The sequence below is a fragment of the Cebus imitator genome, unplaced genomic scaffold (assembly GCF_001604975.1).
Source record: "Cebus imitator isolate Cc_AM_T3 unplaced genomic scaffold, Cebus_imitator-1.0 Scaffold201, whole genome shotgun sequence".
Lineage (NCBI taxonomy): Eukaryota > Metazoa > Chordata > Mammalia > Primates > Cebidae > Cebus > Cebus imitator.
The window spans coordinates 105,161-129,842 of NW_016107516.1; the positions used below are offsets into that span (position 1 = coordinate 105,161).

Below are 24,682 nucleotides of genomic sequence, written 5' to 3' on the forward strand. Positions count from 1 at the left end.
TAACATTATTTATAATAACAGACATTCAAAAATATTGGAGACATTGCTAAGTAATAGCTGTACAGTGAAACAGGACTGACATTTTTTTCTGGGTAGAAATATGGATGGCTTTTATGGGTGTGGTGGCACACACCTGTAACCCCAGCTACTTGGGAAGCTGAGGCAGGAGAATCACCTGATACCAGGAGGTGGAGGTTGCAGTGATCCAAGATCGTGCCACTGCATTCCAGCCTGAGCAACAAAGTGAGTGAGACTCCATCTCAAAAGAAAAAATAAAAAAGGAAGAAATATGGATGGCTTTTATACCGCTCCAGTTTTTCTTAATAAGCAGATATTTCTTTAAAAACAGATATATTCTAAAGTTATTTTAGGAAATCAGATTCGTGGTATTAGAGCTGTATTTCTTTAACAATCACTATCCCCTCTCTGTAACCATGTAATATAACATTGTTATAGCATTCATAGTTTGGAAAAAATGAAATTTTTATTATTGATAGGTCTTTTAAACCTATTTGTAAGCTATCTTAAATCTGCTTCATTGCCTAGTTTTAAAGTTATCTCTTTCAAGATTCTTGTTAATTTCAAAGGGAAAAATAAGAATTCTATAATGGAGAAGCCACCTTAACCAAGTGATGAAGGTTAACATCTCCAGTGATACAACATAACACTGTGTACCCTCTGTATCCTGTATGAAAATGAACAAGAGAGTATCTGTAGGGTATTCTGGCATCTTTCTGAATTTGAGTTTCCACAACTGTGAAGTAAAAGTTCCAGAAAGACCAGGTGACTAGCTTCTTTGTGGCCAGAGTTCTTGAATTCTGATTCCTGACTAGGTGCTATGTTTACCACATCATTAACAGTATATACTTTATACACATACATACACCTGTGCAGTGAAGTGCGCTACAATAAGAAGGCCATAGCTATGAGCTTGTTTGAATTGGTGAGCCAAAGAGGAACGGCCTGGATGAGGAAGAATAGATAGGTGAGCGAAAAAGAGAATTACCAGAAAGATGAGCAACAAAGTTACTAAGGTAGTTCTGGTTACTAGCCTAAAGGCCTTTTCCTTCTTAAGTTCTGTTTTTTTCTCTTTTCAGCTATTTTAAAATTATTCTAGAGTCCATGTCCTCCTTATTCAGTAACACCTGATTCTTTTGTTATTCCTCTGTCAAGAAACCTTGTAAAAGGCCTTTTAGTAAGAATCTCATTCCTTTCTTACTTGAGAATCCTTTTTTTCCCGTAACATGGGAGAGAATTTAGGTCTGTATTGCAGACTACCTAGCAGTTGTTAACTCTCAAATTTTGATTAACATATGGCTGAGTGTTCAGCTCAATAAAAATACTAAAGTATCTATAATACTTTCTACTTTTCAAGGTACTTTATAACAATTTTATTTCATTTAATCTGTATCTTATAAAGGAATAAAAGCAGCTCCAAAAAAATTACCCTACTATGTAATTTTAGAACCAGATCTAAAAATTTGTATATTCCGAAGGAAAATTCAGTGTTTATTCTACTGCAGTAGGTTGTAATTGCTCACCGTTATTTTTTTTATAAATATATATGTATTTTTTAATTGTTATTAATAGAGAAAAGAAAAGGCAAGAAGAGAATTCTCAAAATAGTTCAGAAAAAGTCATGTTTCAAAATACTGACATTCTTCTGGATAAGGAAAAAATGGCAAAAGAAAGAAAAAGGAAATTGAAAGAATTATTGATCCAGACTTTCAAGGAAAATCAACAGGTGGGAATTGCAATGTCTCTTTACTCAGCATTCTGTAATATAGATGACAAAGAGCTCCGTCTGAGATGGGATAAATACGAAGTCCAGCTGAACCTCATCACAAATACCAAAACTGCCCACAGTATTTATTCTGTGTGTCCAGCTGAGCTGGTGAGCAGGGCAGTACATGAATCCCCTGTACTGAGGCTATTCTTTATATACTCTGGTGGGATCCTGGGAAATTACTGGGGTGAGGGAGGTAAATTGCGGGCTTCTTCCAAAATCACCTCTTAAGAATAGCATTTAACTATTATTAACCTTAACTAAGGCAGCTCTCTAGCAATTTTTAAAAGCTTGACTTCCACTTTGACAGTTGTAAGGACCATTGTATTCTGGATTGTTCGGAAGATACAAGAACTGGTTACTTGCCTTTTAGTAGCTCTGATCCTAAAGCAATGATACACTTACACCTGTGCTTTTCTTTTTAATGGTCTACATTTTATTTTGCTTTTTCTCCCTTTCTTTTACTTTGTCTTTTTGTAAAAATAATTTGCTGATTTTTAATATAAAAGTGAATATCCTCTTCAGGCGACTGAAGCAGTTTTTTCAATATAATGGGGTTGATAAAAGTATGAATTTGGGGATTATAACATTTCAAGTAAAAGGATTTACTGGGCAGATTTGTAAATGAAAGGGTTAGATAAGAAAAGATAAATATGTATATTTTATCCTACAACACCCACCCCAAGCAATGCCTTAGGCATTGCTAAAATTATGAAAGTTAATGAAATAAATATCTGAACGAGTGGATTTAGCAAGAGGAAAGAGAATGTTAGGAAGATACTGAGGGAGCTTGATAAATGTAGGAATAGACTTATAAAGGTCCTGGAAATCAATAACAGGAGTTTGAATATGATACGGATGACAAAGATGTGTGGGAAAAAGTAAAGTAGTCAAAGTGAGTTCTTAAAAGCGATAGCCACGTTTGATGGTGGCATTTTGAACTGATAAGAGATTGTAATTATTCAGTTATTAACCAACAAAAATTTGGTGAGAGTTTTGGCTTCAAGAAAACAGAGGGAAATGTAGCAGGAAGAAATGTAAGAGTTGGAATTAACATTTTGAGAAAGATTAGCAAAGACATAGATTCTGCATGAGACAGATGGAATTAGTATTCCTCCTATAATAATAGTTCAGATTTCAAAGAGAAACAAATATTCAGGGTGTCATCTTGAGAAGGCATAAGGAAAAAGTGCCATGGTATATTTCCCGACAAATTAGAGACAAATAAGCTGTGTTTCCTAAAAAATGTTTAAATTGTATTGCAGTCCACTGTACAATCATATACATTTTAGATAGAACTGCCAAATATGAATGTTAGACACATATGCAGAGTTTTACAAAATTAGTGGCCCATCTAAAACAGATTACTTAGTTTTAAAATATTTGACGTGGAAAAGTTGCAAAAATAGTGCGGAGTTTTCTGAATACCCTTCACCCAACTTTTCCCAGTGTTAATATTTTACAGAAGCATAGTATAGTTATCAAAACTAGGAAATTAGCATTGGTCCGTGCCATTAAATACCATGAACTAAACCATAGACCCAATGAGAATATCACCAGTTTTTCCACTAATGTTCTTTCTCTGTTCCAGGACTCAGTCCATCATTTCACACTGCATTTATTTATTACATCTCTTTAGTCTCCTCCAGGCTGTGACATTCCTTTAGTCTTTCCTTGTCTTTTATGATCTTGCCATTTTTGAAGAGAACTGGTCAGGTATTTTGTAGAATTGTCTCTCGTTTTGGGTTTTCCGATGATTTCTCCCCCTTGCTTAAGGTTATGCATTTTTGGTAAGAGTGCTATTAGACACGATACTGTGCCCTTCTCAGTATATCCTAACAAGGAGGACGTAATTACTGCTGTTAACTTCGATCACTTGGTTAAGGGTGTGTGCTGGGTTTCTCCATTGTAAAGTTGCCATTTTTCCTTCTCCTTGTCTTTCAGGAGATACCGTGAAGCTAAGAAAGTATTTTGTTTCTCTTTAAACTGTCACCGATTAAGGTTAACATCCATTGGTGGCTCTTGCCTGCAACGGTTATCAATGTATTTGTCTAATGGTGGTTTTGTGTTTCCTTCATTTGTTTAAATTTATTAATTGAAATTCTTCTAGAAGGAAGACAGTCCTTTCTACTTCATCTATGTGTGTATGTGTGTATATATTCATCCATTCATTCACTTATACAATTGTTTTATTTAGTATGAGCTCATTGATATTTATTTTATGAGTTATAATCTAATATTGTTGTTTACTTGGTTATTCAGATTGTTTCAACTTTGTCTATTGGGAAACCTATCACGTTGGCTCCTTTGTTTTTTCAACATGCTTCTGTCCTATTTTGGACCCTTCCTTTTTTGTTGGCACCACAAGATACTTTAGGCTTATCTTGTGTTTTCCCTGTCCTCACCCTGGAATCAACCACTTCTACATGGAACTTTGCTTCCTTTTACTGGAAAAATGGTCTTTGGAAGCCAAGATCTAGGCACTAAGTGTGTTCACTGCTACTGGAGTGTTATTTTTTTCTAGGCCTTCTCAGCAGACAGAGCTAGAATATGTATAGATATATACATAGATATATGTATGTATGTATGTACAGTAACATACATACACATTACATTTATTTCTGTGCCTATCCGTGTACATATTAAAATCCATGAGTTCAGCAATACAAGGGTCATGTTATTCTTCTCCCTTTCCTTATTTGTAACTTACTTCTGTATCTATCAATCTACATATGTATATATAAATATATATATAATAACTGTGAATTTATAATAATATTGTCAAGGATAATCCAGCACCACAGGTTTCAGTGTAGTCTTTCCATCTTGTTCACTTGTCACTTCTTTCTCTGACACTGAGAAACATGGCTCTTATTACTCTATTATATTTACTTATTAGGGTAATCCTACTACACTATAAAAATAGTTTTAGAATTGCTAACCCATACCACAGTGGAAATAAAGTCACTAAAGCAAAATATTGTACAATTATTTTTGGTTTTAGCTTTACAGTATTCAGTCAAAATATTGTTTTCCAAAGTTACTTAGGTGAGTTCTTTTCTTCCCTTCTTAAGTGTAGTTATGTTATTCATTTGTAATATGGTTAGTTGATCTCTAGATTTTCCCCAGCATATATGGGTATAACATGGTAAAAATACATCTACCAGCCTCCTCAGGCTCTTACGTAGAACTGGCTGTAGATAGGACTGTCCTCCAATGAAGGCCACAGGCATAGGCAGGCCTTCTGGACTCATTATCTTCGTCCCAGCTCACACTGAACTCTAAAGGAGCCTGAAGCTGCCTTGAGTAATGAAACTTGGACACTCAGCAGCCAGGTGTGACCACAGGATGAAAACAGGAAAATGCCTAGCTGCCTTGCAGGGAGTGGCTAGATAACTGGAAGCTCTTGTCAGCACCCTCAGAATGTTTCCCTGGTACAAACCCTATAGAAACAGCTGTGTGGAGTATTTGCAGGAAGGCTTTAAAAAATCTGTTTTTAGGAGTTGCTATAGTTTAGGTTCCTTTAATTCCTGTAATTGTTTGTGCTTTAATTCTGGATTTCATTTGTTCCACCCGAAGTATCTCTTAACGTCTTACTTGGGCCACATTATTTAATATGAGGCTTTCAGAGAGAAACAGTGCAGGCTCTCTTATCAAAACACAAGTTCAGATGCAGCACTACTGATGCATCTTTTCTACACATTTCATTGCAAGGTCTCTTTGTCTTGTCAAAAACATCTGTTTTGCTGTATAGAAGCTTTCTATTTCCAGCCTATCCTATTTTCTCTTTGATCTTACAGTGAAATCTCTTGGGGGAGATTCAGCAATCCATGTGTCACAGCTAATTAACAGAAACAACAAGGGATTTACTGTGAAATTCTTACATTATTTGGAAAATGGCCTTCTTAATTCTCATCCTATTCTGAAATACATTTTGGTTTTCTTAATAAGATTAGAAACTCTATGATCTTTCTTGCTTAGGAAAATTGAAGAAAAAAATAAAATATGGGTGGCACTAACCTACATCTTAATTCTCTGGGGGAAGGTTTTGGTTTGCCTAGTTGGATTTTTCTGTTAAATAATAAAATAATAATTCAGAGAAATTATCATTAAAGTGATGCTTGTGACACAGCACCTTCCAAAAGTCCACCTCAAACTAACCCAAGGAAATGTAGAGATACTATGTATGGAAAAGAAGTCTGGATTTTTTTTCTCTGACAGAATGACGAAAACTGTAGTTAAATATCTCATTTATATACCATGATTCCTTTCCAAAGATCTTAGTTTTATCAGGACTGCCTACACACCACTGAGGCAAAACCATTTCTGGGCTGACATATAGCAACCATCCTCTCAGCAATGTTGTCTTATGTTTGGGGAGGGAAATAAAGGAAAAGCCTCTTTAGAAATAAAGCAGCAGAAAAAGAGAAATGCCAGCACACGCACGAAGGTTACTGGGATTCATTTAACTCTCCCTTCTAGGTTTATTGCCAAGGGCAATGTGTGGTATACATTTTAGGAGGGGTTTAAAGCATTATTATATTTTACTTTATGTAGCCAACTCTGTAGAAATTTTCCATCTAAAATGTTATCAGTTTTGGTAAAGAAATTGTTGATTTTGTTTTGTTCTTTCTTTCCTCACCCCATAAGTAACCCAGATGTCCCATTCTCACAGAGGGGACAGTGAGGGCCAGTTTGCCTAAATAGTGTGCTGGTGTTTTGCATTTCAAAGTTCCATGAAGTCTTTTTTATTACAGAGGTTCCTATTATTAAATATATATTTTTTGTCTTTCAAAAAGAAAGTACTGATTACATTTTGATTTTTTGAAAATTGAGGACTTTGGCATAAATGAAGCCCATTGCCTAAAATTGCATATGGTAGAATATTTTCCCCCTAAACACTAGACATTTCACGTGAATATTATAACGATCTTGAGAGCCATGTGGGTGAGGAATGAAAGACATGTCATTGTCTTACTGTCACACTATCTTAGAGGTGAATCAAAGATTTGTCTGATACATTCTGAAGTAAGCTGTGTTCTTGGCATATTGTGTGTGTGTGTGTGTGTGTGTGTGTGTGTGTGTGTGTGTGTCCAAGGATGAAGGGTGGGCAGGTAACAGGGATTTTGGTAGAGATGGGAAAGAAGGTCTTAAGGGACATCAAGAAAGAAGGAAAAGAGAAGGTGATGGGAAGCCATATAGGTCTGCCTTTTCTACAGACCTGAGGTCATAAGAATGGATGTTTAGGGTGTTGGGAAAGGAGCCCTATTATAATGAGTGGTCAGGTGATAGGCTACATTGTGGTCATTCTTCTATAAAGAACCCAGAGAATTTTATTGATTAAGTATTTACTATTTGGTGAGACTAAGGAATTGCTTCTTGAAATTCTGTTTCTAGAGTGAAACAGCATAACAGATAATTACAGCAGTATTATCAATGGAAACTTTTTAGCAGAATTAAGAACTTATAATATGACCTTATGTAAGTGGTACATATTGACACATTTATGGGTAACATGATACAATATGTGATTTATTTTTAAATTCTTCAGAAAAAATTGGTGAGGGAGAGATGAAACAAGATTGGCAGAATGTTGTTAATTTTTGAAGTTGGGGAAAGGTTTATTCTTTGGTTCTACTTTTAGAATGGTGATAGGGTTTGGGTTTTTTTTTTTTTTAAGTTGAAATGAGGAAGGAGAAAAAATTTTAATATAGATGTAAAATGAGCATCGCATCTTCCAGGGTATAACAGAAGTAGTTTTTTTGTCTGTAGCCAGGGGTAGCATTTCACATGGCAGTGGTTGTAAAATTTAGGCCTCTAGGCTTTTCCATGGAACCCAGCAGTGAGTTCAGATCTTAGCACTGTGTTCTGGGAATTCAATGTATTTTCTCTAATGCAATTAGTTGTAAGAGTATATATAGTTGGGCATGTGGTTACCATGATTTCCTCTTTTCTTTGAAGTAAAATTACAAAAATCAGGAATAGGATGGGTCACAGGGTATTGCTTTTCTGTGATTTCCTCTCATTTCTTTGGGGTAAAATTATGAACATCAGAACAGGATGGGTCACGGGGTATTGCTTTTCCATTGTAAAATTCAGCACTGCACTTCCCACTGGAGATTTATTTTGCCATGACAAAGATCCTTCTCTCTCTAATCCCCAGGTTCTTCATAGCATCTGTGGGGTCTTTTGCCTAGCCACAGTAACCCCCAAATGAAAAGAGAAGTTGGAGATTGCTCCCTTTTGTAGCAATAGAGTTTCTGTTCTTTTGGCCTGAGAGCAGCAAGGAGTCACTTAGAGGCCTGGGTGGGAATGTAGCTTTCTTCCTGACATTTGAGACTTTGTCAACTCCCCTGGACTATTAGTTGCACCAAAGTTAGTTCCATTCCGCAAAAATAAATTGTAAACTTGTTGACATTTTTGTCCTCTTAACAATTCATTGTTTATTTTTCTATGATGGAGAATTTTGATGCAATTATCACTGAGCTTTCTGACAAAAGAGAAATAGCTGAGGAATTTTGATGAGTTACCCACTTCATTAATCAGAACAAGCATCTCTAGTGACAGGGTTAGAATTACAATGAAGATTAGATAGCAAATTGCTGTTCCACCTAACGTCAATCATTCCTGGTGACAGTAGTGTGATTACACTTCAGGGAAGAGCTTTTCTTGCCAGAAGAATGAGGGCAACTCTAGTGCAGGTAATAAATTTAGCAGAGCGAGCTGTCATTTCTTCTCTTCAGTGGAATCCTTAACAACCAAATGATGTACTGTGGATATTTTGTGGGAAGGGGACACAATTCATTTTAAAACTTTCTAAATTTCACCAGGTATTTTATTTTAGATATTATTATAGATAGGTACTTAGGAATGGTTCTTCCTACAGTGACTTTCTGTATTTTATTTACCTATACCAAGCTTAATTATTACCACAACTGTGATAAAGAAATGATGGAAATTAGCCTGTGTTTGAAAATCAGAAATAAAAACATGGTACAAAAATAAATGAACTAGGAAATAAATGGAGGGAAATCAGACTAGTTACCTGGCTAATTAAAACCTAAGTTCTCCTGGCTTAAATAGAACGTATGTATTCCTCTTCCAACCAGTTGTGGTTTTAAAAAGCAAAGGGATAGAGCGCTATGGTAGTTCCAAAGTATAGAAAACTAACAAGGAGAAGCAGGCCTGGGAAGCAGCAGGAAGTAAGCTGGGGGCGGGGGGAGGAATAGAAAGAATAAATAGTTCAGGTCTGTGGAAGTGTGCCACCCTTCTAAATAAAAACAGAGCTAGCATCTTCTTCCAGAGAAGATGGAACTGAGAGTATATTCCTTTCCCATATATTTTTTTCCAAGCACATTTATGGGACTCCTATTTACCTGGATAATGTTTGCTATGAATCAAGAATAATGACGCAGCTATTCTTGATTCATACTTTTTTTTAATTAAAATTTTAATGGGATTGCTTTTGTTGAGCAGGCAGGGAAAACAAAGCAAGTCAATTTCAAGAAAGTAGTTGCTATAAGGGTCTGTCACTTTGCTCTTGTTAGCTTCTGTGTGGTGAAACTGAATTATAGGCCTTTAAAACTGATCATTTTGCTCTCAAAGTCTCAACGTAAGCATTTTTAAAGAAGCATACTGACTATAGAATTTATAAACTCAGAGCAGGGCATGGTGGCTCACTCCTGTAATCCCAGCACTTAGGGCGGATCACCAGGTCAGGAGATCAAGACCATCCTGGCCAACATGGAGAAACGCCATCTCTATTAAAAATACAAAAAACTAGCTGGGTGCAGTGGCGGGCATCTGCATTTCCAGCTACTTGGGAGACAGAGGTAGGAGAATAGCTTGAACCAGGGAGTCAGAGGTTGCCGTGAGCCAAGATCACGCCACTGAACTCCAGCCTGGTGACAGAGCAAGACTGTGTCTTAAAAAAAAAAAAAAAAAAAAAAAAAAAAACACAAGAATTTATAAACTCAGAATTTCCCCTCCTACATTCAGATATGTTCCTAACCAATGTTTTTTTTTGTTTTGTTTTGTTTTTTGTTTGTTTGTTTGTTTTTACCACGGTAAGTTATGTATGTCATTTTCTTTCACTATAAAAGCAGCAAAAAATGTGCCCTTCTTTTTTAGGAGAGATTTTTTTTGCCTAATAGATTAGAATCATCAGGATGCTGGAATGTTTCCATTTCAGCCTTTGGTGTACCACTAACTTTTTTACTTGTGCTTTTAGCATTAAACCTTTCTCTACTTGAAGTTTTAGCTTGGTGAAGTAAATCATAATAATATCTACAATCCTTACTTTATAATGATAGTTTACAAATTAATAATAATAGCACATGTAAGATGCTTTGAACTTTACAAAGAAAAGAAATGTCAAAATCAAAAGATACTATTAACAGTGTTGTTATTATCAAGATGGATGTTTGTACTATTTCATCATTTGAAATAATCCTGGAGTTAAAATTAGAGATAGCTACACATAGAATATTTTACCAAGTCATTTAAGAGGAATCTCTTAAAGAGATCTGGTAAACAGACACAAAACATTTTCTTTCGACCATGGCACACAAGTTAACATCATTTTTTTTTTCATGCTGTGTTTTATGGAACAGGTAAACAAATGATGTAAAAGACATATTCTTCAACCTGGCAGCTGTATCTCTTCTCCCTGTTATAACTGAAAGAGTATCCAGTATTCAGCAAGTCTCCTTTCCTTCCTCTCTCCCTTCCTCCCTTTCATCCTTCTTTCCAAGAGCTCTAAGGTGAAGGTCTAGAAAATATGTCCTCATTTAACATATGGAAAGGGCTTTTTAAAGCTTGCCATGGTTTCTCCTAATGAGAAATTATAATGAAGAATATTGTTTAGTTTGTCTAAACAGAAATATAAACTAATACCCTGTTTAGAAAACATTTCTGGCCCAATGGGCTATTTCTAAGAATTCTAGTAGATGCTTTCCTATGTTGTTGGTCTTTTTATTGATATATCCTCCCTCCCTATAACCTCTCAAAAATAGAGGTCGTATCTTAAACAATTTTGTGCACAGTCCCCAAAGTGAAACACAGTGATGGTTGCTTAGTAAATGCTGAAATGATGAAAGTCAAGTATTTTTATAGGAATGAAGCAATAAATAGCAGTTAATATTTGCCTGATAAATCTGGCAAGTCCTTGGAACCTGTCATCAGGCATCCCCCATACTTCCCACAAAATCACTTTCTATGAGGTTAGTTTTTGTTTTAATGCTCCCCACACTCAGTGCCACGGTCAGATTTACCATTCCCATTTATGGGTCTTATTCCCCCCTCTCAGGAGACTCACAGTCTAGGGGAAAATGGTAAATTGGTGATGATGATGTAGCGTGATGGGTGTTTTGACTGAAGAAAGCATAGATTGCTGTAGGAACACAGTGGATGGGCAGTTACATTTGGGTAGACGGATTGGTAATGGCTTGGCTTCCTGAGAGAGGTGACTCCTGAAGTAGTCAGGCAGAGAGAGGGAAGAAAACAGGAACAGAGAAATTAGTATCAGGTTGGTGCAAAAGTAATTGCAGGTTTTGGCTATGAAAAGCAATGGCAAAAACCACAATTATTTTTGCACCGACCTAATATAAATTAGGAAAGTATGAATTGGCAAGGTTGGTGTTAAGGCCAAAAGTAGAAAGTAATTTGACCTACAAGGAATGTAATGTTTGCTGAAAGGAAAGAAGGTATAGGCAAGGACTAGGTCTCAGTGATTTTCTTAGACTAGGTTCGTGCGTAAAGTACTACTCTGGGGACATCCTTGGCGTCAGTAGACCTTGTCTAATTTGCTGTCAAATGCATATAGTAGAAGATTATAGGCAGCCTGAACCGCTAGTGTATCCAGACTCGCCAAAGCCCTAAAGTGGTCCATGATAGCCCAGCTGGTTTTGTTGTTTTTAGCTGTCTAATTCTCAGGGACCAGAGGCTCCATCCCATCTTCCTGGAATCTCCCAGTTCACTTGTGTAGGACACTAGTGGTATCTGAAACGGTAAAGAATTAAATGGTTGGTATTTTGAGCTCCGAGACAGCCTGGCAGGGAGGGTCCTGTTGGAAGCAGGTTTTCAAGCTTCTCAGGCCCCTTGGTTCATTCTTAGATGTGACTTATTCCAGATATCCCCATGGGACTGGTGCCTTACAATGAGAATAAAGTATTTTAGTTTAAGTTGTGAGGCTGAGAATGCCTCAATTGCATGACTTGAATATTCTTTGTCTCTATTAGCATAAAGGAATTGTGCTTTGTCTCTTCCCTTCCATTAAGACCACAGTTCCTAGATTTGTTTTAAATAAGTGTGAGGGGAAAATCTGAAGAGAGGGCTGTCAGTGACACAGTGCTGATGGGTGGTGATTTTCCTAATGTTTCCACTGCAGTGTCAAAAACGGTATTTCTCTGCTTGGCACAAGCTGATTCTTGATGATAGGATTAAGCTGGGGAAAGCTGGGACCCTGTCTGACTGGAAGATTAATCTGAAGGTCCTGCGGGCCTGGAGAGACTACACAAGATCCCAGAAGTTGGAGCGGGAGACTCAAGCCTTGGAAAATGATCTTAGGGAAGAAAACAGGTATCATTATTTGTATGGTAAAAATCCCTCTACCATGTTTATCTAGAATCTTTTCCTCCTGAAGAATCCACAAATAAACTTTACAGATGCTGACTAGAATAATCTTATCCACTTATAAAATATGATAATCATAGTTTTTCTGTGTTACATCTCAAACTAGAAAATTTTAACTGAAAATTATAAGTAAATAAAATGATTTAAATATACTAGCAGGGAGCAGTGGCGTGTGCCTGTAATCCCAGCTACTCAGAAGGCTAAGGCAGGAGGATTACTTGAGCCTAGGAGTTTGAGACCAGCATGGGGAATGTAGTGAGACCCTGTCTCCAAAAATATAAAATAAAATATACATTGTACATGATTTTCTTTCTCTAAGGGAAGCAAATATTAGGATTTTCCCTTGCTTTTTGGTGTAGTAGCATTGCACCCTGGACCATATTACAATTCAAAAGAGGGTGTTTGGCTTATATGCCAATAATTCTCATTCATAGAAATCACTGTCTGTACATAAAATGTTAATTAAGGACACAGAGAACATCCATCTGGGAGGGCCAACCTGCCAAGAGTGATTCCTCCCACTCTGCCATCTTTTGTTCCACACCTTATTTAGAGGTTTTTTGACACCTTTATATCAGCTCCTTCTTATACTGTGAATGATACAAAATTCTGTCTTCAAGTGAGGCTTTCTTTATTCCATCATCTTAAAATCAAATAATTTTCTTATTATTTACAAGTTCAAGTTTGCATTCTTGAATCAAAATCTCAGATGTAGAACCATTTGTTTTTGTTTTTATTTCTTCTAAAAAAAAAAGTGACATATGTGCAGAATGTGCAGGTTGTTACATAGGTATTCGTGTGCCATGGTGGTTTGCTGCACCTATTGACCTATCCCCTAAGTTCCCCCCCTCACCCTCCACCTCCCAACAGGCCCTGGTGGGTATTGCCCCCCTCTCCGTGTCCATGTGAAGGAACCATTTATTTACTTGGGTGTTTGGGAGAAATTCATGTTTTTATGTGTAATCACTTCTCTACTGGCAATTCTGTCATTCATTCAGTATGAAAAATTACATGAATGATAAATGGAAGTATTGTTATGTAGAAGGGCATTGTTCTCCTTAAAGTGGTGCAATCCTATGACAGCATCAGGTCCTGGAGACTGGTGCATGGCCCATTGTCCTCAAAGAACTCACAGTTGTATGGGCAAAACAAGATCTAGAGACTGTACAGGTATTGAGGAGTATTGTAAACTGAATAATACATCTCCATCTGCTGCAGAGAATGTGGCAAGACTGTGTAGCTGTGGCTAAGGAGGTTCCTGAAGGGTGCCAGGAAAGGCTTTATCAAGAAGATGGGTCTTGATCTGAGCTCTTCACGGTAAATAGGATGTTCCTAGGTAGAGACGGGGAGACTGGGATGATGGCATGAAGTATAGCCATCTGGATTGGCTGGAGATTATCAGACACGTGGTTGTCAGGTTCATCAACTTCTGAACAGCCTTGAATGCCAGGACATGGAGCTAAGGTAGTCTTTGGTAAATGAAGGTGAATCCTTGAAGGTTTTTTAAGCAAGGGGGTGACCTAGTCAATTTCCTTTTCCTATGATACGCTGGGAGAAATCTTTGGTAAAAAAAAAAAAGAGGCCAACACAGAAAACTCTCCCTTAGTTTGTTTCCAAAATCTCAGGACATAGCGATTGATACAAGGAATTAGGATGATAGCTTACTCAGAAAGGAATGGCTGGCAGAATTTACTGGATAAAGAAGGAAAACTTGGGTTGTAAAGTGGATGCAATGTGAGGCATAAAATGAGTGGAAACTTAGATGTTGAAGTTAAAAGTGGCCTATGTGATTTATATGCTAGAAGAAACTTGTATAAGAAAATCTGGAAAATTTAAGATTCCATTCCAATTAAACTGTTTAAATATAAAATCACTAAATAAGGATTTTATAATAGCATAATGTGCCAATTTTTTTTAAAAAAGATCTTCTCAGAACTTTTTGTCTTGTATCTGTGAATTATTTTCAGGTGACTATTTTTAAATGTTTAGAATGGATACTAAACATTTTTTAACTGCCACAGTTAGAAAATATTTAACTTATAATAATTTTTTACTATAAAGCTTTAGAGCAAAAAAAATCCTGGAGCAGGAAGGCATCTCAAGGATCATCTGATCCAGCCCCACATTTTACAGATGTTAAAAGTAGGGCTCAGAGACAGTAAGTGACTGAATATAACAAAGCAAAGAGCAGCCTCAGTGGACACCAAATCCATACTTGTTGAATAATAAGCAAGCCAGGGAACAAATGAAGAACTCAGTTGCTTCCACTCCTGCAATTTAACTTGATAGAGTTTTTTTTTTTTTTTTTTTGAGACGGAGTTTTCACTCACGTTACCCAGACTGGAGTGCAATGGCGCGACCTCGGCTCACGCAACCTCCGCCTCCTGGGTTCAGGCAATTCTCCTGCCTCAGCCTCCTGAGGAGCTGGGATTACAGGCACGCACCACCATGCCCAGCTAATTTTTTGTATTTTTAGTAGAGACGGGGTTTCACCATGTTGACCAGGATGGTCTCGATCTCTTGACCTCGTGATCCACCCGCCTCGGCCTCCCAAAGTGCTGGGATTACAGGCTTGAGCCACCGCGCCCGGCCAACCTGATAGAGTTTTTAAGCATTCTTTCTAAATAGAGAGCTCAGGGATAGGAGAGAGCATTTATTATCATGGTTACTCACTGTAGAAACTTAGCTCCAACCAGCTTGACAAAACACAGGTGATTGTATGGTTCACTCACCTGGACGTTAGAATTACTCGTGGTGTTCATTATTTAAATGTCAGCGGTGTCCTCATCCTCTAGTTCCCCACACCGACATTTGTGTTTGCCACCTGGATTTCTGCTCACTGGCCTGTCCACCATGCAGGGCCCTGACTTGTGGGCTTTTTACTTTCCCTCTCTTTTCTTTCTGTTCTTCCCACTTTCTCTCTGAAGCAACCACAAATCACTCTGTTCTTAGTATTCACAATTTACCAACCATCTTTCCTTATTGAACCTGTGCCTGGTCTCAGTAGCAATCCAAGGATTGATCGACTTATTTCTTCTAAAAATGTGTCTTGCTTTTCCTAATAGGAGTTGTGGTCACTGTATTTTTGTTCATATTTATTATTTTGAAAGAAATCATGGTGGCTGGGCGAGGTGGCTCACGCCTGTAATCCCAGCACTTTGGGAGGCCAAGGCAGGCAGATCACTAGGTAAGGAGTTCAAGATGGCCAACATAGTGAAACCCTGTCTCAACTAAAAATAAAAAATTAAAAAAAAGAAAGAAGTCATGAAGTTATGGTAATGATATTATAAAATTTCCTTACAATATTGTGATACAGCTTCAACATTAACAAATTATTTCCAAACTCGGAGAATTCACTTAGTAATACAACAAAATTCTAGTACACACACTAAATTAAACCCTTTGACATGATGGTATTGAACTTTGAACTGTGTATTCAATTTCCTTAGCATGTTCGCTTTGGAAAGTTAGTTCCAGATCTTCCATTCCTCCTGTCCCCCTTTCTCTCTGCATTTACAGCTAGCCCCAGACAAAATTGGGAAAAAACAGGGTTTGTTTTCAACATCTGCACCAAAATCTCACAAATTACTACTAAAGAATTTACTCATGTAAGCAAATACCACCTATGCCCCAGTGACTTATGGAAAAGTTAACATAACAATTAAAAAAATCTTCTGCCAGCTCTTCCTGAGCCCTGCTTCCCAGATTTCTCAATTCTTTCCTGGGACACATCTCTGCCCCTCTCTGTATTAACCTCTACAGTCTTTAATCCTGCCTTCTCTTGCACCAGTGCCCTGGGCCTTTCCTGGAACATGCTTTTATATCTTCCCTTTGTCCCTCAAGCCCATTCTTTCTTTGTTACTGTAATTCTCACTTGATGTTATCCCTCCTGGGAATTTTTTTTTTAATTTTATTTTAACAGGCACTGTCTGGAAAAAGTGCCCAAAATGGGAGTGATAGCGATTTGAGGGTATTGTGACAGGCCAGTGAAAATAACTGACCCTTTGGCATTCTTCAGACCATCTCATTCATTTGTTCATTCATTCATTGTTTGATTAAAATAAATTCATTCAGTCAATCAGCTTTGCTGATGCTTAATGGATACTAGATCCTCTTCTAAGTCCTGGAGATAGGACGGGCAAGCAAAAGTATTAAACACTGTTGCCTTCTAGGAGTTTTGTATCTAAACAGGGAAGTTAAAAATTGTACCCAAATATTTATAACAATTGCAACAGAAGACGCCATAAGATAAATACTTAGTAGTGACATAGGCTTGACATCCTTCATTATAATCCCCTGAGGAGTTTTCTAAAAATAGAAATTCATGGGCCCCACCACCTTCTGAGAGAGGCAGAATGTGGCTAAGTAGTAAAGGGCATTTTTAGTTTGTAGAAGTAGTAGTAAATTAGTACATAGGCAGGCTTGTGTAGGAATAGGTCAGGGTAAATCCACCAGGCTGACCTCGAGGTGGGGAGAAGTGAGGCTGAATTGAAAACAGGCTGTCAGATAGTCTCATTTCCAGTACTCCTGATTTCAGTGTTCTTTTGGACAATCATTTATGGAGTGCACCTGTTTATTGTGTTCAGTTGTTCTTCCTCTGTTCATGTGGGTACACAGGTGAGCAGCCAGAAGCCGCATGGTATCTGCACCTGGCAAAGCTCCTGATATCTCTATCACACAGGCAGAGGACAAGGTTTTCATGGCCTGGCTCACTTTAAAACTTTTTAAAACAGAGTTTTTATCTTTCATTTTGTCCCTGGGGTACCTTGTGCATTATTGAATGCATGAGCTTATTCATTCTTATTCCTGCTGAACCTTCTCATCCCAAATGTAACTGTTCATGTCACTGCTTTTTTATGTTCTGCATCAGATTATAGCACTCAATCAGATCACCAGCTTGTGGTTATGTATCATTTCTCATTTGCCTTTAAAACATTTGAGACACTTTTTAGATATCTAATAGTCTTGTCCTAAGATGGTGGGTATTACCTTACATGTAAATTTTGTTCTATATTTTCAGGGGTTTTTTTTTAATTGAATTAGGTTCTCAGTAAAAAACTCTTTTAGGATAGACAGCATAATAGGATTTACTGACACTGTTTTAGAGGATGAATCTGCGGCTTAGAAACTCAGTCGCCGGCCCATTGTCCCATATCTAGTTAGCGTTCTTCTGACTTGTAAGTTCTACAGCATGCGCCACTCAGTATCACTTGAGTGTTCATTCTGGGCAGCAAGATTCATACTTAAATTCCTATTCAAACCTTTTGTATTTTATATTCTTAGATGAGCAGAGACTACCTTTCTCTGCAGGCAGTTATATGTAACAGTGATGATCAGTTTATATACTTTTGCTAGAAATTCCCTGATTTCAGATTGCAAGGAAATTGGAACAGGCTATTTTTCATAAGGGAACTCTGCCCTTCCGTTTGTGATTATCTGGCACCTATGTCTGAAACCATTTCTTTAGGTGAGCATACCAAAGTAAGTTGCATCTGACTAAGGTTTAAGAAATTTAAGTGATTGTTCACTTTTAGAAATATTTATGTTTTTAGTGTCATCTTTTAAATAAAAGTATAGAAATTGGCTTATATGCAACATTGTCACTCTGCCCAAGTGAGCTGCAGGAGAACAGGAGTGGAACTAGCCTTGTCTCTCTAGCTTCTGCCCTTCTGCCTGAAACCACAAATACAGATATCATAACTACATTTTCCTTTTTCCTTTTTTTTTTTTTTTTTTTTTGAGGCAGGGTCTCACTCTGTCGCCCAGGCTAGAGTGCAGTGGCACTGTCTTGGCTCACTGCAACCTCCACCTCCCAGGCCCAGGTGATCCTACCACTTGGAGCCTCCCAAGTAGCTGGAACTACAGGCACTTGCCAGCTAATTTTTGTATTTTTTTAGAGATGAGGTTTCACTATATTGCCCAAGCCGGTCTCAAACTCCTGGGCTCAAGTGATCCGCTTACCTCGGCCTCCCAAAGTCCTGCAGTTACAGGTATCAGCCATGGCCTAGCCAACTACATTTTCATGTCCCCCACACAACCATTATAGAATGGGTGTTAAGCCCTATATTGAATGCATTTTTTACTCATTTTCTTCATTTTGTAGTCTTGTTATATTTACAGAAGTATTTTTCTCTTTGCCTTTTCATAGTGTCCAAATAATCTCCTTGACAGTCAAAACCCTAGTACTGCTTTTGGCTGTTTATACTGTAAAAACAGGAAATTAATACATCAGGTAAATTTCACACTCCGCCTTCCTGAGCAGATTGATGGAAATTGAATTTCACATTAATCAGACATAGCAACATACATCTTCTATCCTGTAGAAATTTATGATTTTTACTCACTTGAATAAAGTATTAACAGGGTTTTTTTTTTTTTTTTTTTTTTGAGACAGAGTTTCACTCTTGTTACCCAGGCTGGAGTGCAATGGCGCAATCTCGGCTCACCGCAACCTCCGCCTCCTGGGTTCAGGCAATTCTCCTGCCTCAACCTCCTGAGTAGCTGAGATTACAGGCACGCACCACCATGCCCAGCTAATGTTTTGTATTTTTAGTAGAGATGGGGTTTCACCATGTTGACCAGGATGGTCTCGATCTCTTGACCTCGTGATCCACCCTCCTCGGCCTCCCAAAGTGCTGGGATTACAGGCTTGAGCCACCGCGCCCGGCCAGCAGGGTTTTTTTTTGTTCACTATACACTAATTTTTGGAGCTTTGTTCTTACCTGTGTTGCTATCTGATTTATTATTGTTATTTCTTCTAAAATTGTTATTTCAAGATTATTCAGTCTCAGACGTCTATATTCATAAAAGTAAAACATATATGTTTATTACCACCAAATTATACTTTTATTACAAAAACCATCAGTAACCATCAGTAAGTGAATCTCCAAGTATTTATTGAGTACCTATCAGTGCATTAGAAGGAAACAAGTATAATGAAATATGCTGTTAGCAGAGTTTCTTATTTTAAAAGAAATATAGAATAGATTAGAATAGAAATATCAGTATGTCTTTGTGGTAAGGGTAAATATTACTTGGTGAAACTTTTACACGCAAACATAAACTTGTATATTGAGTAACAATATGACTTTTTTTCTTACTGTAGGTTGCATTCAAAAAAGGTTTAAAAGTTGTATAAACACTTAAAAACTGTAGAAATGGTCTCCTGACTCACTGAGTTAAGAACTTTATGATTTGCTTGATATGACCCCTAAGAGTCCATGAGGAGAGTTAAGCATTATGTGTTTAACAGAAATGGATATATAAACAGTATGATGGAGAACTTACATGAGTCACCTTTCCAAGATAAAATCCAGTGTCTGTCTAAACAGTATTAGATTTTGAACCTCAAAGCTGATCCCTGATACTACATAGTAAGTTCCAAGGTCACAGCTCAGTTCTTCAGGATAATACCCATTCATTTAGAGAGAGATTTCAGAGACCCCTATGCTTGAATTCTCAACTGACTGCCACCAAAGTGTCTCCTAATGGAGATTCCTACTGGGAAGAAATGTGGCTGGCAGTAACACCACATACCAGCTCCCCTCAGTCATGTCCCCTAACACTTATAAAGCTTCCGCAAATCAAAGGGAGCTCTTCTTTAGGAAGGTCTAGAAAATAAATGAGTCCCATGAGACCAAGTGCCTTGCCCTTTGACCTTCACGTATCTAGTGCTTAGCAGGTATCTTGTTGGGGCAGGCATGCATTCAGTTCAAGGGTTTGATCAATGAGGTCTTCTCTTCAGCAGTCCTTTCTCTGACCAGTTCTTTTTTCACAAGATCAACCCTCAGAGTTTTACTTTGATCTTTGTTAAGTCTTATACTTAAATTATTGACAATTTAACTTGTTAAGTATTATAATTTTGTTCCTTTCTCTTTCTCCCAAACCTGTCTTTTTAAAATTTTCATGCATAGCTGAACTTCTCTCTCCCTCATGCATTCATCTTTTTAGAGTCATTACTTATGTACCTCTCCTTTTTGCTCTTTCCCTTCCAAAAGCTTTCAGAAACTATGGTAATCAAAAAAACTTCATATGCCTTTGTGACATGAGAGAACAGAACAGTTCCTCTCTTCTTGAAGGTAATCTGTTGAGGTGCTGACACCTTCTATGAGGAGATCCTTTGCACTGGGGAATTTATAAAGCAATTTCATTTAGCTTAATATAAAATGTTAAGTGAGATCTAAGATGGAGCATTTCTGGAACTCCTTTGGACTTGTGTTTCATTTATATTATCAATTAACAAACTGTAAATGGCTTCTTTATTTTAATGGAAGTGCTTTGTTGCTTAGAAAACAACAACTGGCCACTGAGTATAACCGGAAACGAGTTCTCCGACACTGCTTTACAGAATGGCAGCATTGGCATGGTGCCGAGCTCCTGAAGAGAGAGCTGGCTCTCACAAAAGAGGAAACTAGGAAGAAGATGGATGCACTGTTGAAGGCAGCATCGCTGGGGAAACTCAGTGCCAGTGGGTCATCAGGCATCAGTTTACCCAAGGAGGCAACAGCCACGGTGGGTCTGCCAGTAAGAAATGGACAGGTACATGGTTTTTCCTTTGTTTGGTCTTCCTGATTAGTAAACACTTGCATTCGAGGTTTGCACTTTTATAGCTGGTATGTCAGTCACCGTCAGGTTGCCTTGTCGAGGCTGTCAAAAGATGACAGCTGCCTCAGTACACAAAGGTTACCTTTCAGGCCATGTTTGTTGTCTTGAACTGAATCTTCTTTTTATAATCATATATAAACTTTGGCATCATTGGAAATTAGTAGGGATGTAATATTGAGAGGGCATTTAAAACAACTAAGTGAAATATTCCTTTAGGAACAGACGGGTAAAGCACTGTTATAACTCTGGAATTCCTCTTTTTGATCATCAGACATTTCCTTTCTAACTGAGTTTGTGACTTATAAGAGGGGAAATTAAAAATTTTTCTTTTTCTAATAAGAAAAATCATATATACTAATTGTAGAAATTTGGTAGAAAATTACAGAGAAAAAATATCCTATAATTCTATCATCTGTAGATAATCTGTAATAACATGTTAAAATATAGCCATCTAGTCATTAAGCATATGCAAACATCTTTTCATATTTTATTTAGCTTTTAAATTTTCTTTTGCAGGCCATTGAGGAACTCTAGTCTGCCAAAATTCAGGAAAAGGAAAGCCATGGTTTTTTTTTTCTTCTTAATACTAATGTAATTACTGTTTTTCTTAAAAAAAACCAAAAAACTGCATTTTCACAATATAACATGAGTGTTTTCTGTCATTACATCCACTTCTGCAGTAGTTGTTCTCAACTTAGAGTATACCTCAGAATCATATCTACTAAAACAGAATTTCTGGGTGTGGGGCACCTGTTTTTTTTTTTTTCAACTTCCACAAATGGAACTAATACATATCCCCTAAGGACTAGTTTTCTGTTCCACCATTTTGTAATGGCTACATTACATGATTCTGTAATGAACTGTAAGCTGGATCTGTTTAGCTCCTCTATTACTGGAATTTGTTTCCAGTTTGCTACCATTGTGAACAATGCTTCAGTGAACATCCTAGTAGCTAAATCTGCACATATCCATAATGCTTTGCTTAGAATAATACCTAAAAATGGAATGCATGTTCTATTTTCATCTTATTATTGCATCAACATTTGTATTTCTTTGATTCCTAATGAAGTTAAATATTTTTATACTGAATATATACTTGTGCACAATATAGCAATGTTTTAACTAATGACTGACTACATACACAGTGGTGGTCCCGTAAGATTATAATAGAGCTGAAAAGTTCCTCTTGCCTAGTGACTTCGTGATGCTTTTGACCGTGTAGTCCTAAGCTAATATGTGTGTTTGTATCTTAGTTTTTAACAAAAATGTTTTAAAAATTTTTAGAAAACAACCACTTTAAAAACAGGAAAAAGCTTATGGAATAAGTATATAAAAAAAGAAAATATTTTTGTATAACTGGGCAGTGTTTGTGTTGTAAGCTATTACATTATAAAAGAGTCAGAGTTAAATAATTTAAACGTTTATAAAATAGAAAGTTACAGTGATCTAGGGTTAATTCATTACTGAAGAAAAAAAATTCTTAACAAATTTAGTGTAGCCTAAGTATACAATGTCTGTGAGGTCTGCACTAGTGTATAATAATGTCCTAGGCCTTGACATTCACTCATCCAGAGCAACTTCCAGTCCTGTAAGCACCATTCATGGTAAGTGCCCTCATACAGTTGTACCATTTTTTATATTTTATACTGTTTTTACTGTACCTTTTCTATTTAGATATGCAGCTACTTCCCATGAGTTATAGTTGCCTACAGTATTCAGTACAGCAACATGCTGTCCAGGTTTATAGACTGGGGCAATAGGCTACACCATATAGCCTAGATGTTTAGTAGATTATACCATCCTGGTTTGTGTCAGTACACTCTACAGTGTTCACACAACAAAGTCACCTAACAATGTATTTCTCAGAACAAATCCCTGTTACTCAGCAACGCATGACGTGTGTGTGTGTGTGTGTGTGTGTGTGTAGAAGATATGTAGTGACTTGTCTCTTCATGCCTTTTGTCCATTTTTCTCTTTGATATCTTTTTCTTATTTATTTTTAAGACTATTGATGCTTTTGTTATTACATATTGCAAACATTTTTTCCATGTTGTCATTTGTCTCTTTGGTTTAGTTATGGTGTTTGGTACTATACACAGTTGTTAAGTTTTTATTAAGTCAGTCCGGTCAGCTGTCTTCTTTTATCACTGCACTTCTCATGTTTAGAAAACCTTTTGGAGAAGATCCTCTATCCCCTCACCTCCACCCTCCACATAATGCTGTTAAGTACTTAACTCAGACATGTGAATTTCAATTGTGCACTGGAGGGTCCCCAGCCTTGCGTTTTACCCTGATTACTGCTAGCAAGTAGGTTGGTTTTAATTTAAGCCTATTCTCTCCGAAAGGGGGGATCATGAGGATGCTTATTGGGACTTATGTATAACATTTTGGTCCCTTCCCCTAGGCAATTTATCTACCTTTATGTCAGATAATTTTGTCTCCATTGAGACCTAAGAGAAACTTCTATCTTAAGAAATGGCATATGAAACCTTTTACCTCACAAAATGCCACTGTTCTTAAATGAAAGAAAAAAAAAAGGTCAGCGGAAAATATTTTTTATCTGTGCAAAACAGAAAAATTACTATATATATATTTAGACTCTATTAAAAAAGCCTCCAAATCTCTGAAATCAAGAATAAAAGCCTTTGTCAAGAAAGGAAAATATTGTTAAAAATGGAACAGATCAAAATAGAGGGCTCCAATAGACCCTGTAGAGACTAGGTCAACTAATCTTTTTCCAGAGTGTGGAACAGAACATGAACAAATGAAAATATAAAATCTTTTGTTAGATGTTTATTAATTATACAATCACAGGAACTTAAGTACCAAGAGTACAAATGAAAATATAAAATCTTTAGTTAAATGATCATTAATTATACAATCATAGGAACTCATGTACCAAGAACACACAAACTATACCTTGAATTTTTCCCAAATTATCACTTAGCTAATAGGTAATTTTTTCTAAATAAGCCACACCGTTCACTCCTGCTCTCTTGAGTACAATCTGTACCACTGAGCTTTTCCTTCATGTTCTTATTTCCATGTTAAAATGTTACCATGATCCAAAAGAAGCCCTGTCGCTTTACTCAGGGCTTTGACACAGTCTTGCTGGATTAATAAGGTGTCATTACCACAAAGTTTAAAAGAGCCTAAAACATATACCCTGCTTGATGCTAAATTACTTAAGCAGGTGTTCTCATGAAGAAGTGTTCATTGACATTTCTGAAATAAAAGATTACTTTTAAAAGTGTTTAACATGTCAGAGTTTCCATTTTTACATCTTTCATTTCGGTTGAATCTATGGAAAGCATTTCTCTTCTTTTTTTTTTTTTTTTTTTTTTTTTTTTTTTTTTTTTTTTTTTTTACTATATCTCCCAAAACCTACAGCCTTTTCTCTCTCCTCTGAAAATTCAAGTGTGGTTACAGAGTTGCCAAGGCTGCTAAGGTTATAACCAGGGGCTCCTTGTCCTGTCTATTTTTCTTATTGTTCCACATTATGACACTTGACAAAACCAAATTTTTCTCAGTGTGCTTATTCAGGATAGGCAACCTCTGTTGACAGTGTTGCTATTGAATAAACATAGTTTGTGCCTTTGGGGTGTTCTTTTTTTTAATATATATACTTTAAGTTCTGGGATACATGTGCAGAACATGCAG

The 24,682-nt window shown here is 36.9% G+C and overlaps 1 protein-coding gene across 2 annotated transcripts in view; it reads left to right on the forward strand.

Moving 5' to 3' along the window:
• CCDC191 (coiled-coil domain containing 191) overlaps window positions 1-24,682 on the forward strand; it is a 94,072-nt gene that overhangs the window by 23,299 nt on the left and 46,091 nt on the right. For both annotated transcript variants that reach the window (XM_017547727.2, XM_017547728.2), the window contains exons 7-9: window positions 1,591-1,744; window positions 12,174-12,364; window positions 20,707-20,941. In XM_017547727.2, coding sequence (XP_017403216.1) covers window positions 1,591-1,744; window positions 12,174-12,364; window positions 20,707-20,941 — 580 coding nt within the window. The remainder of the gene's footprint in view (window positions 1-1,590; window positions 1,745-12,173; window positions 12,365-20,706; window positions 20,942-24,682) is intronic.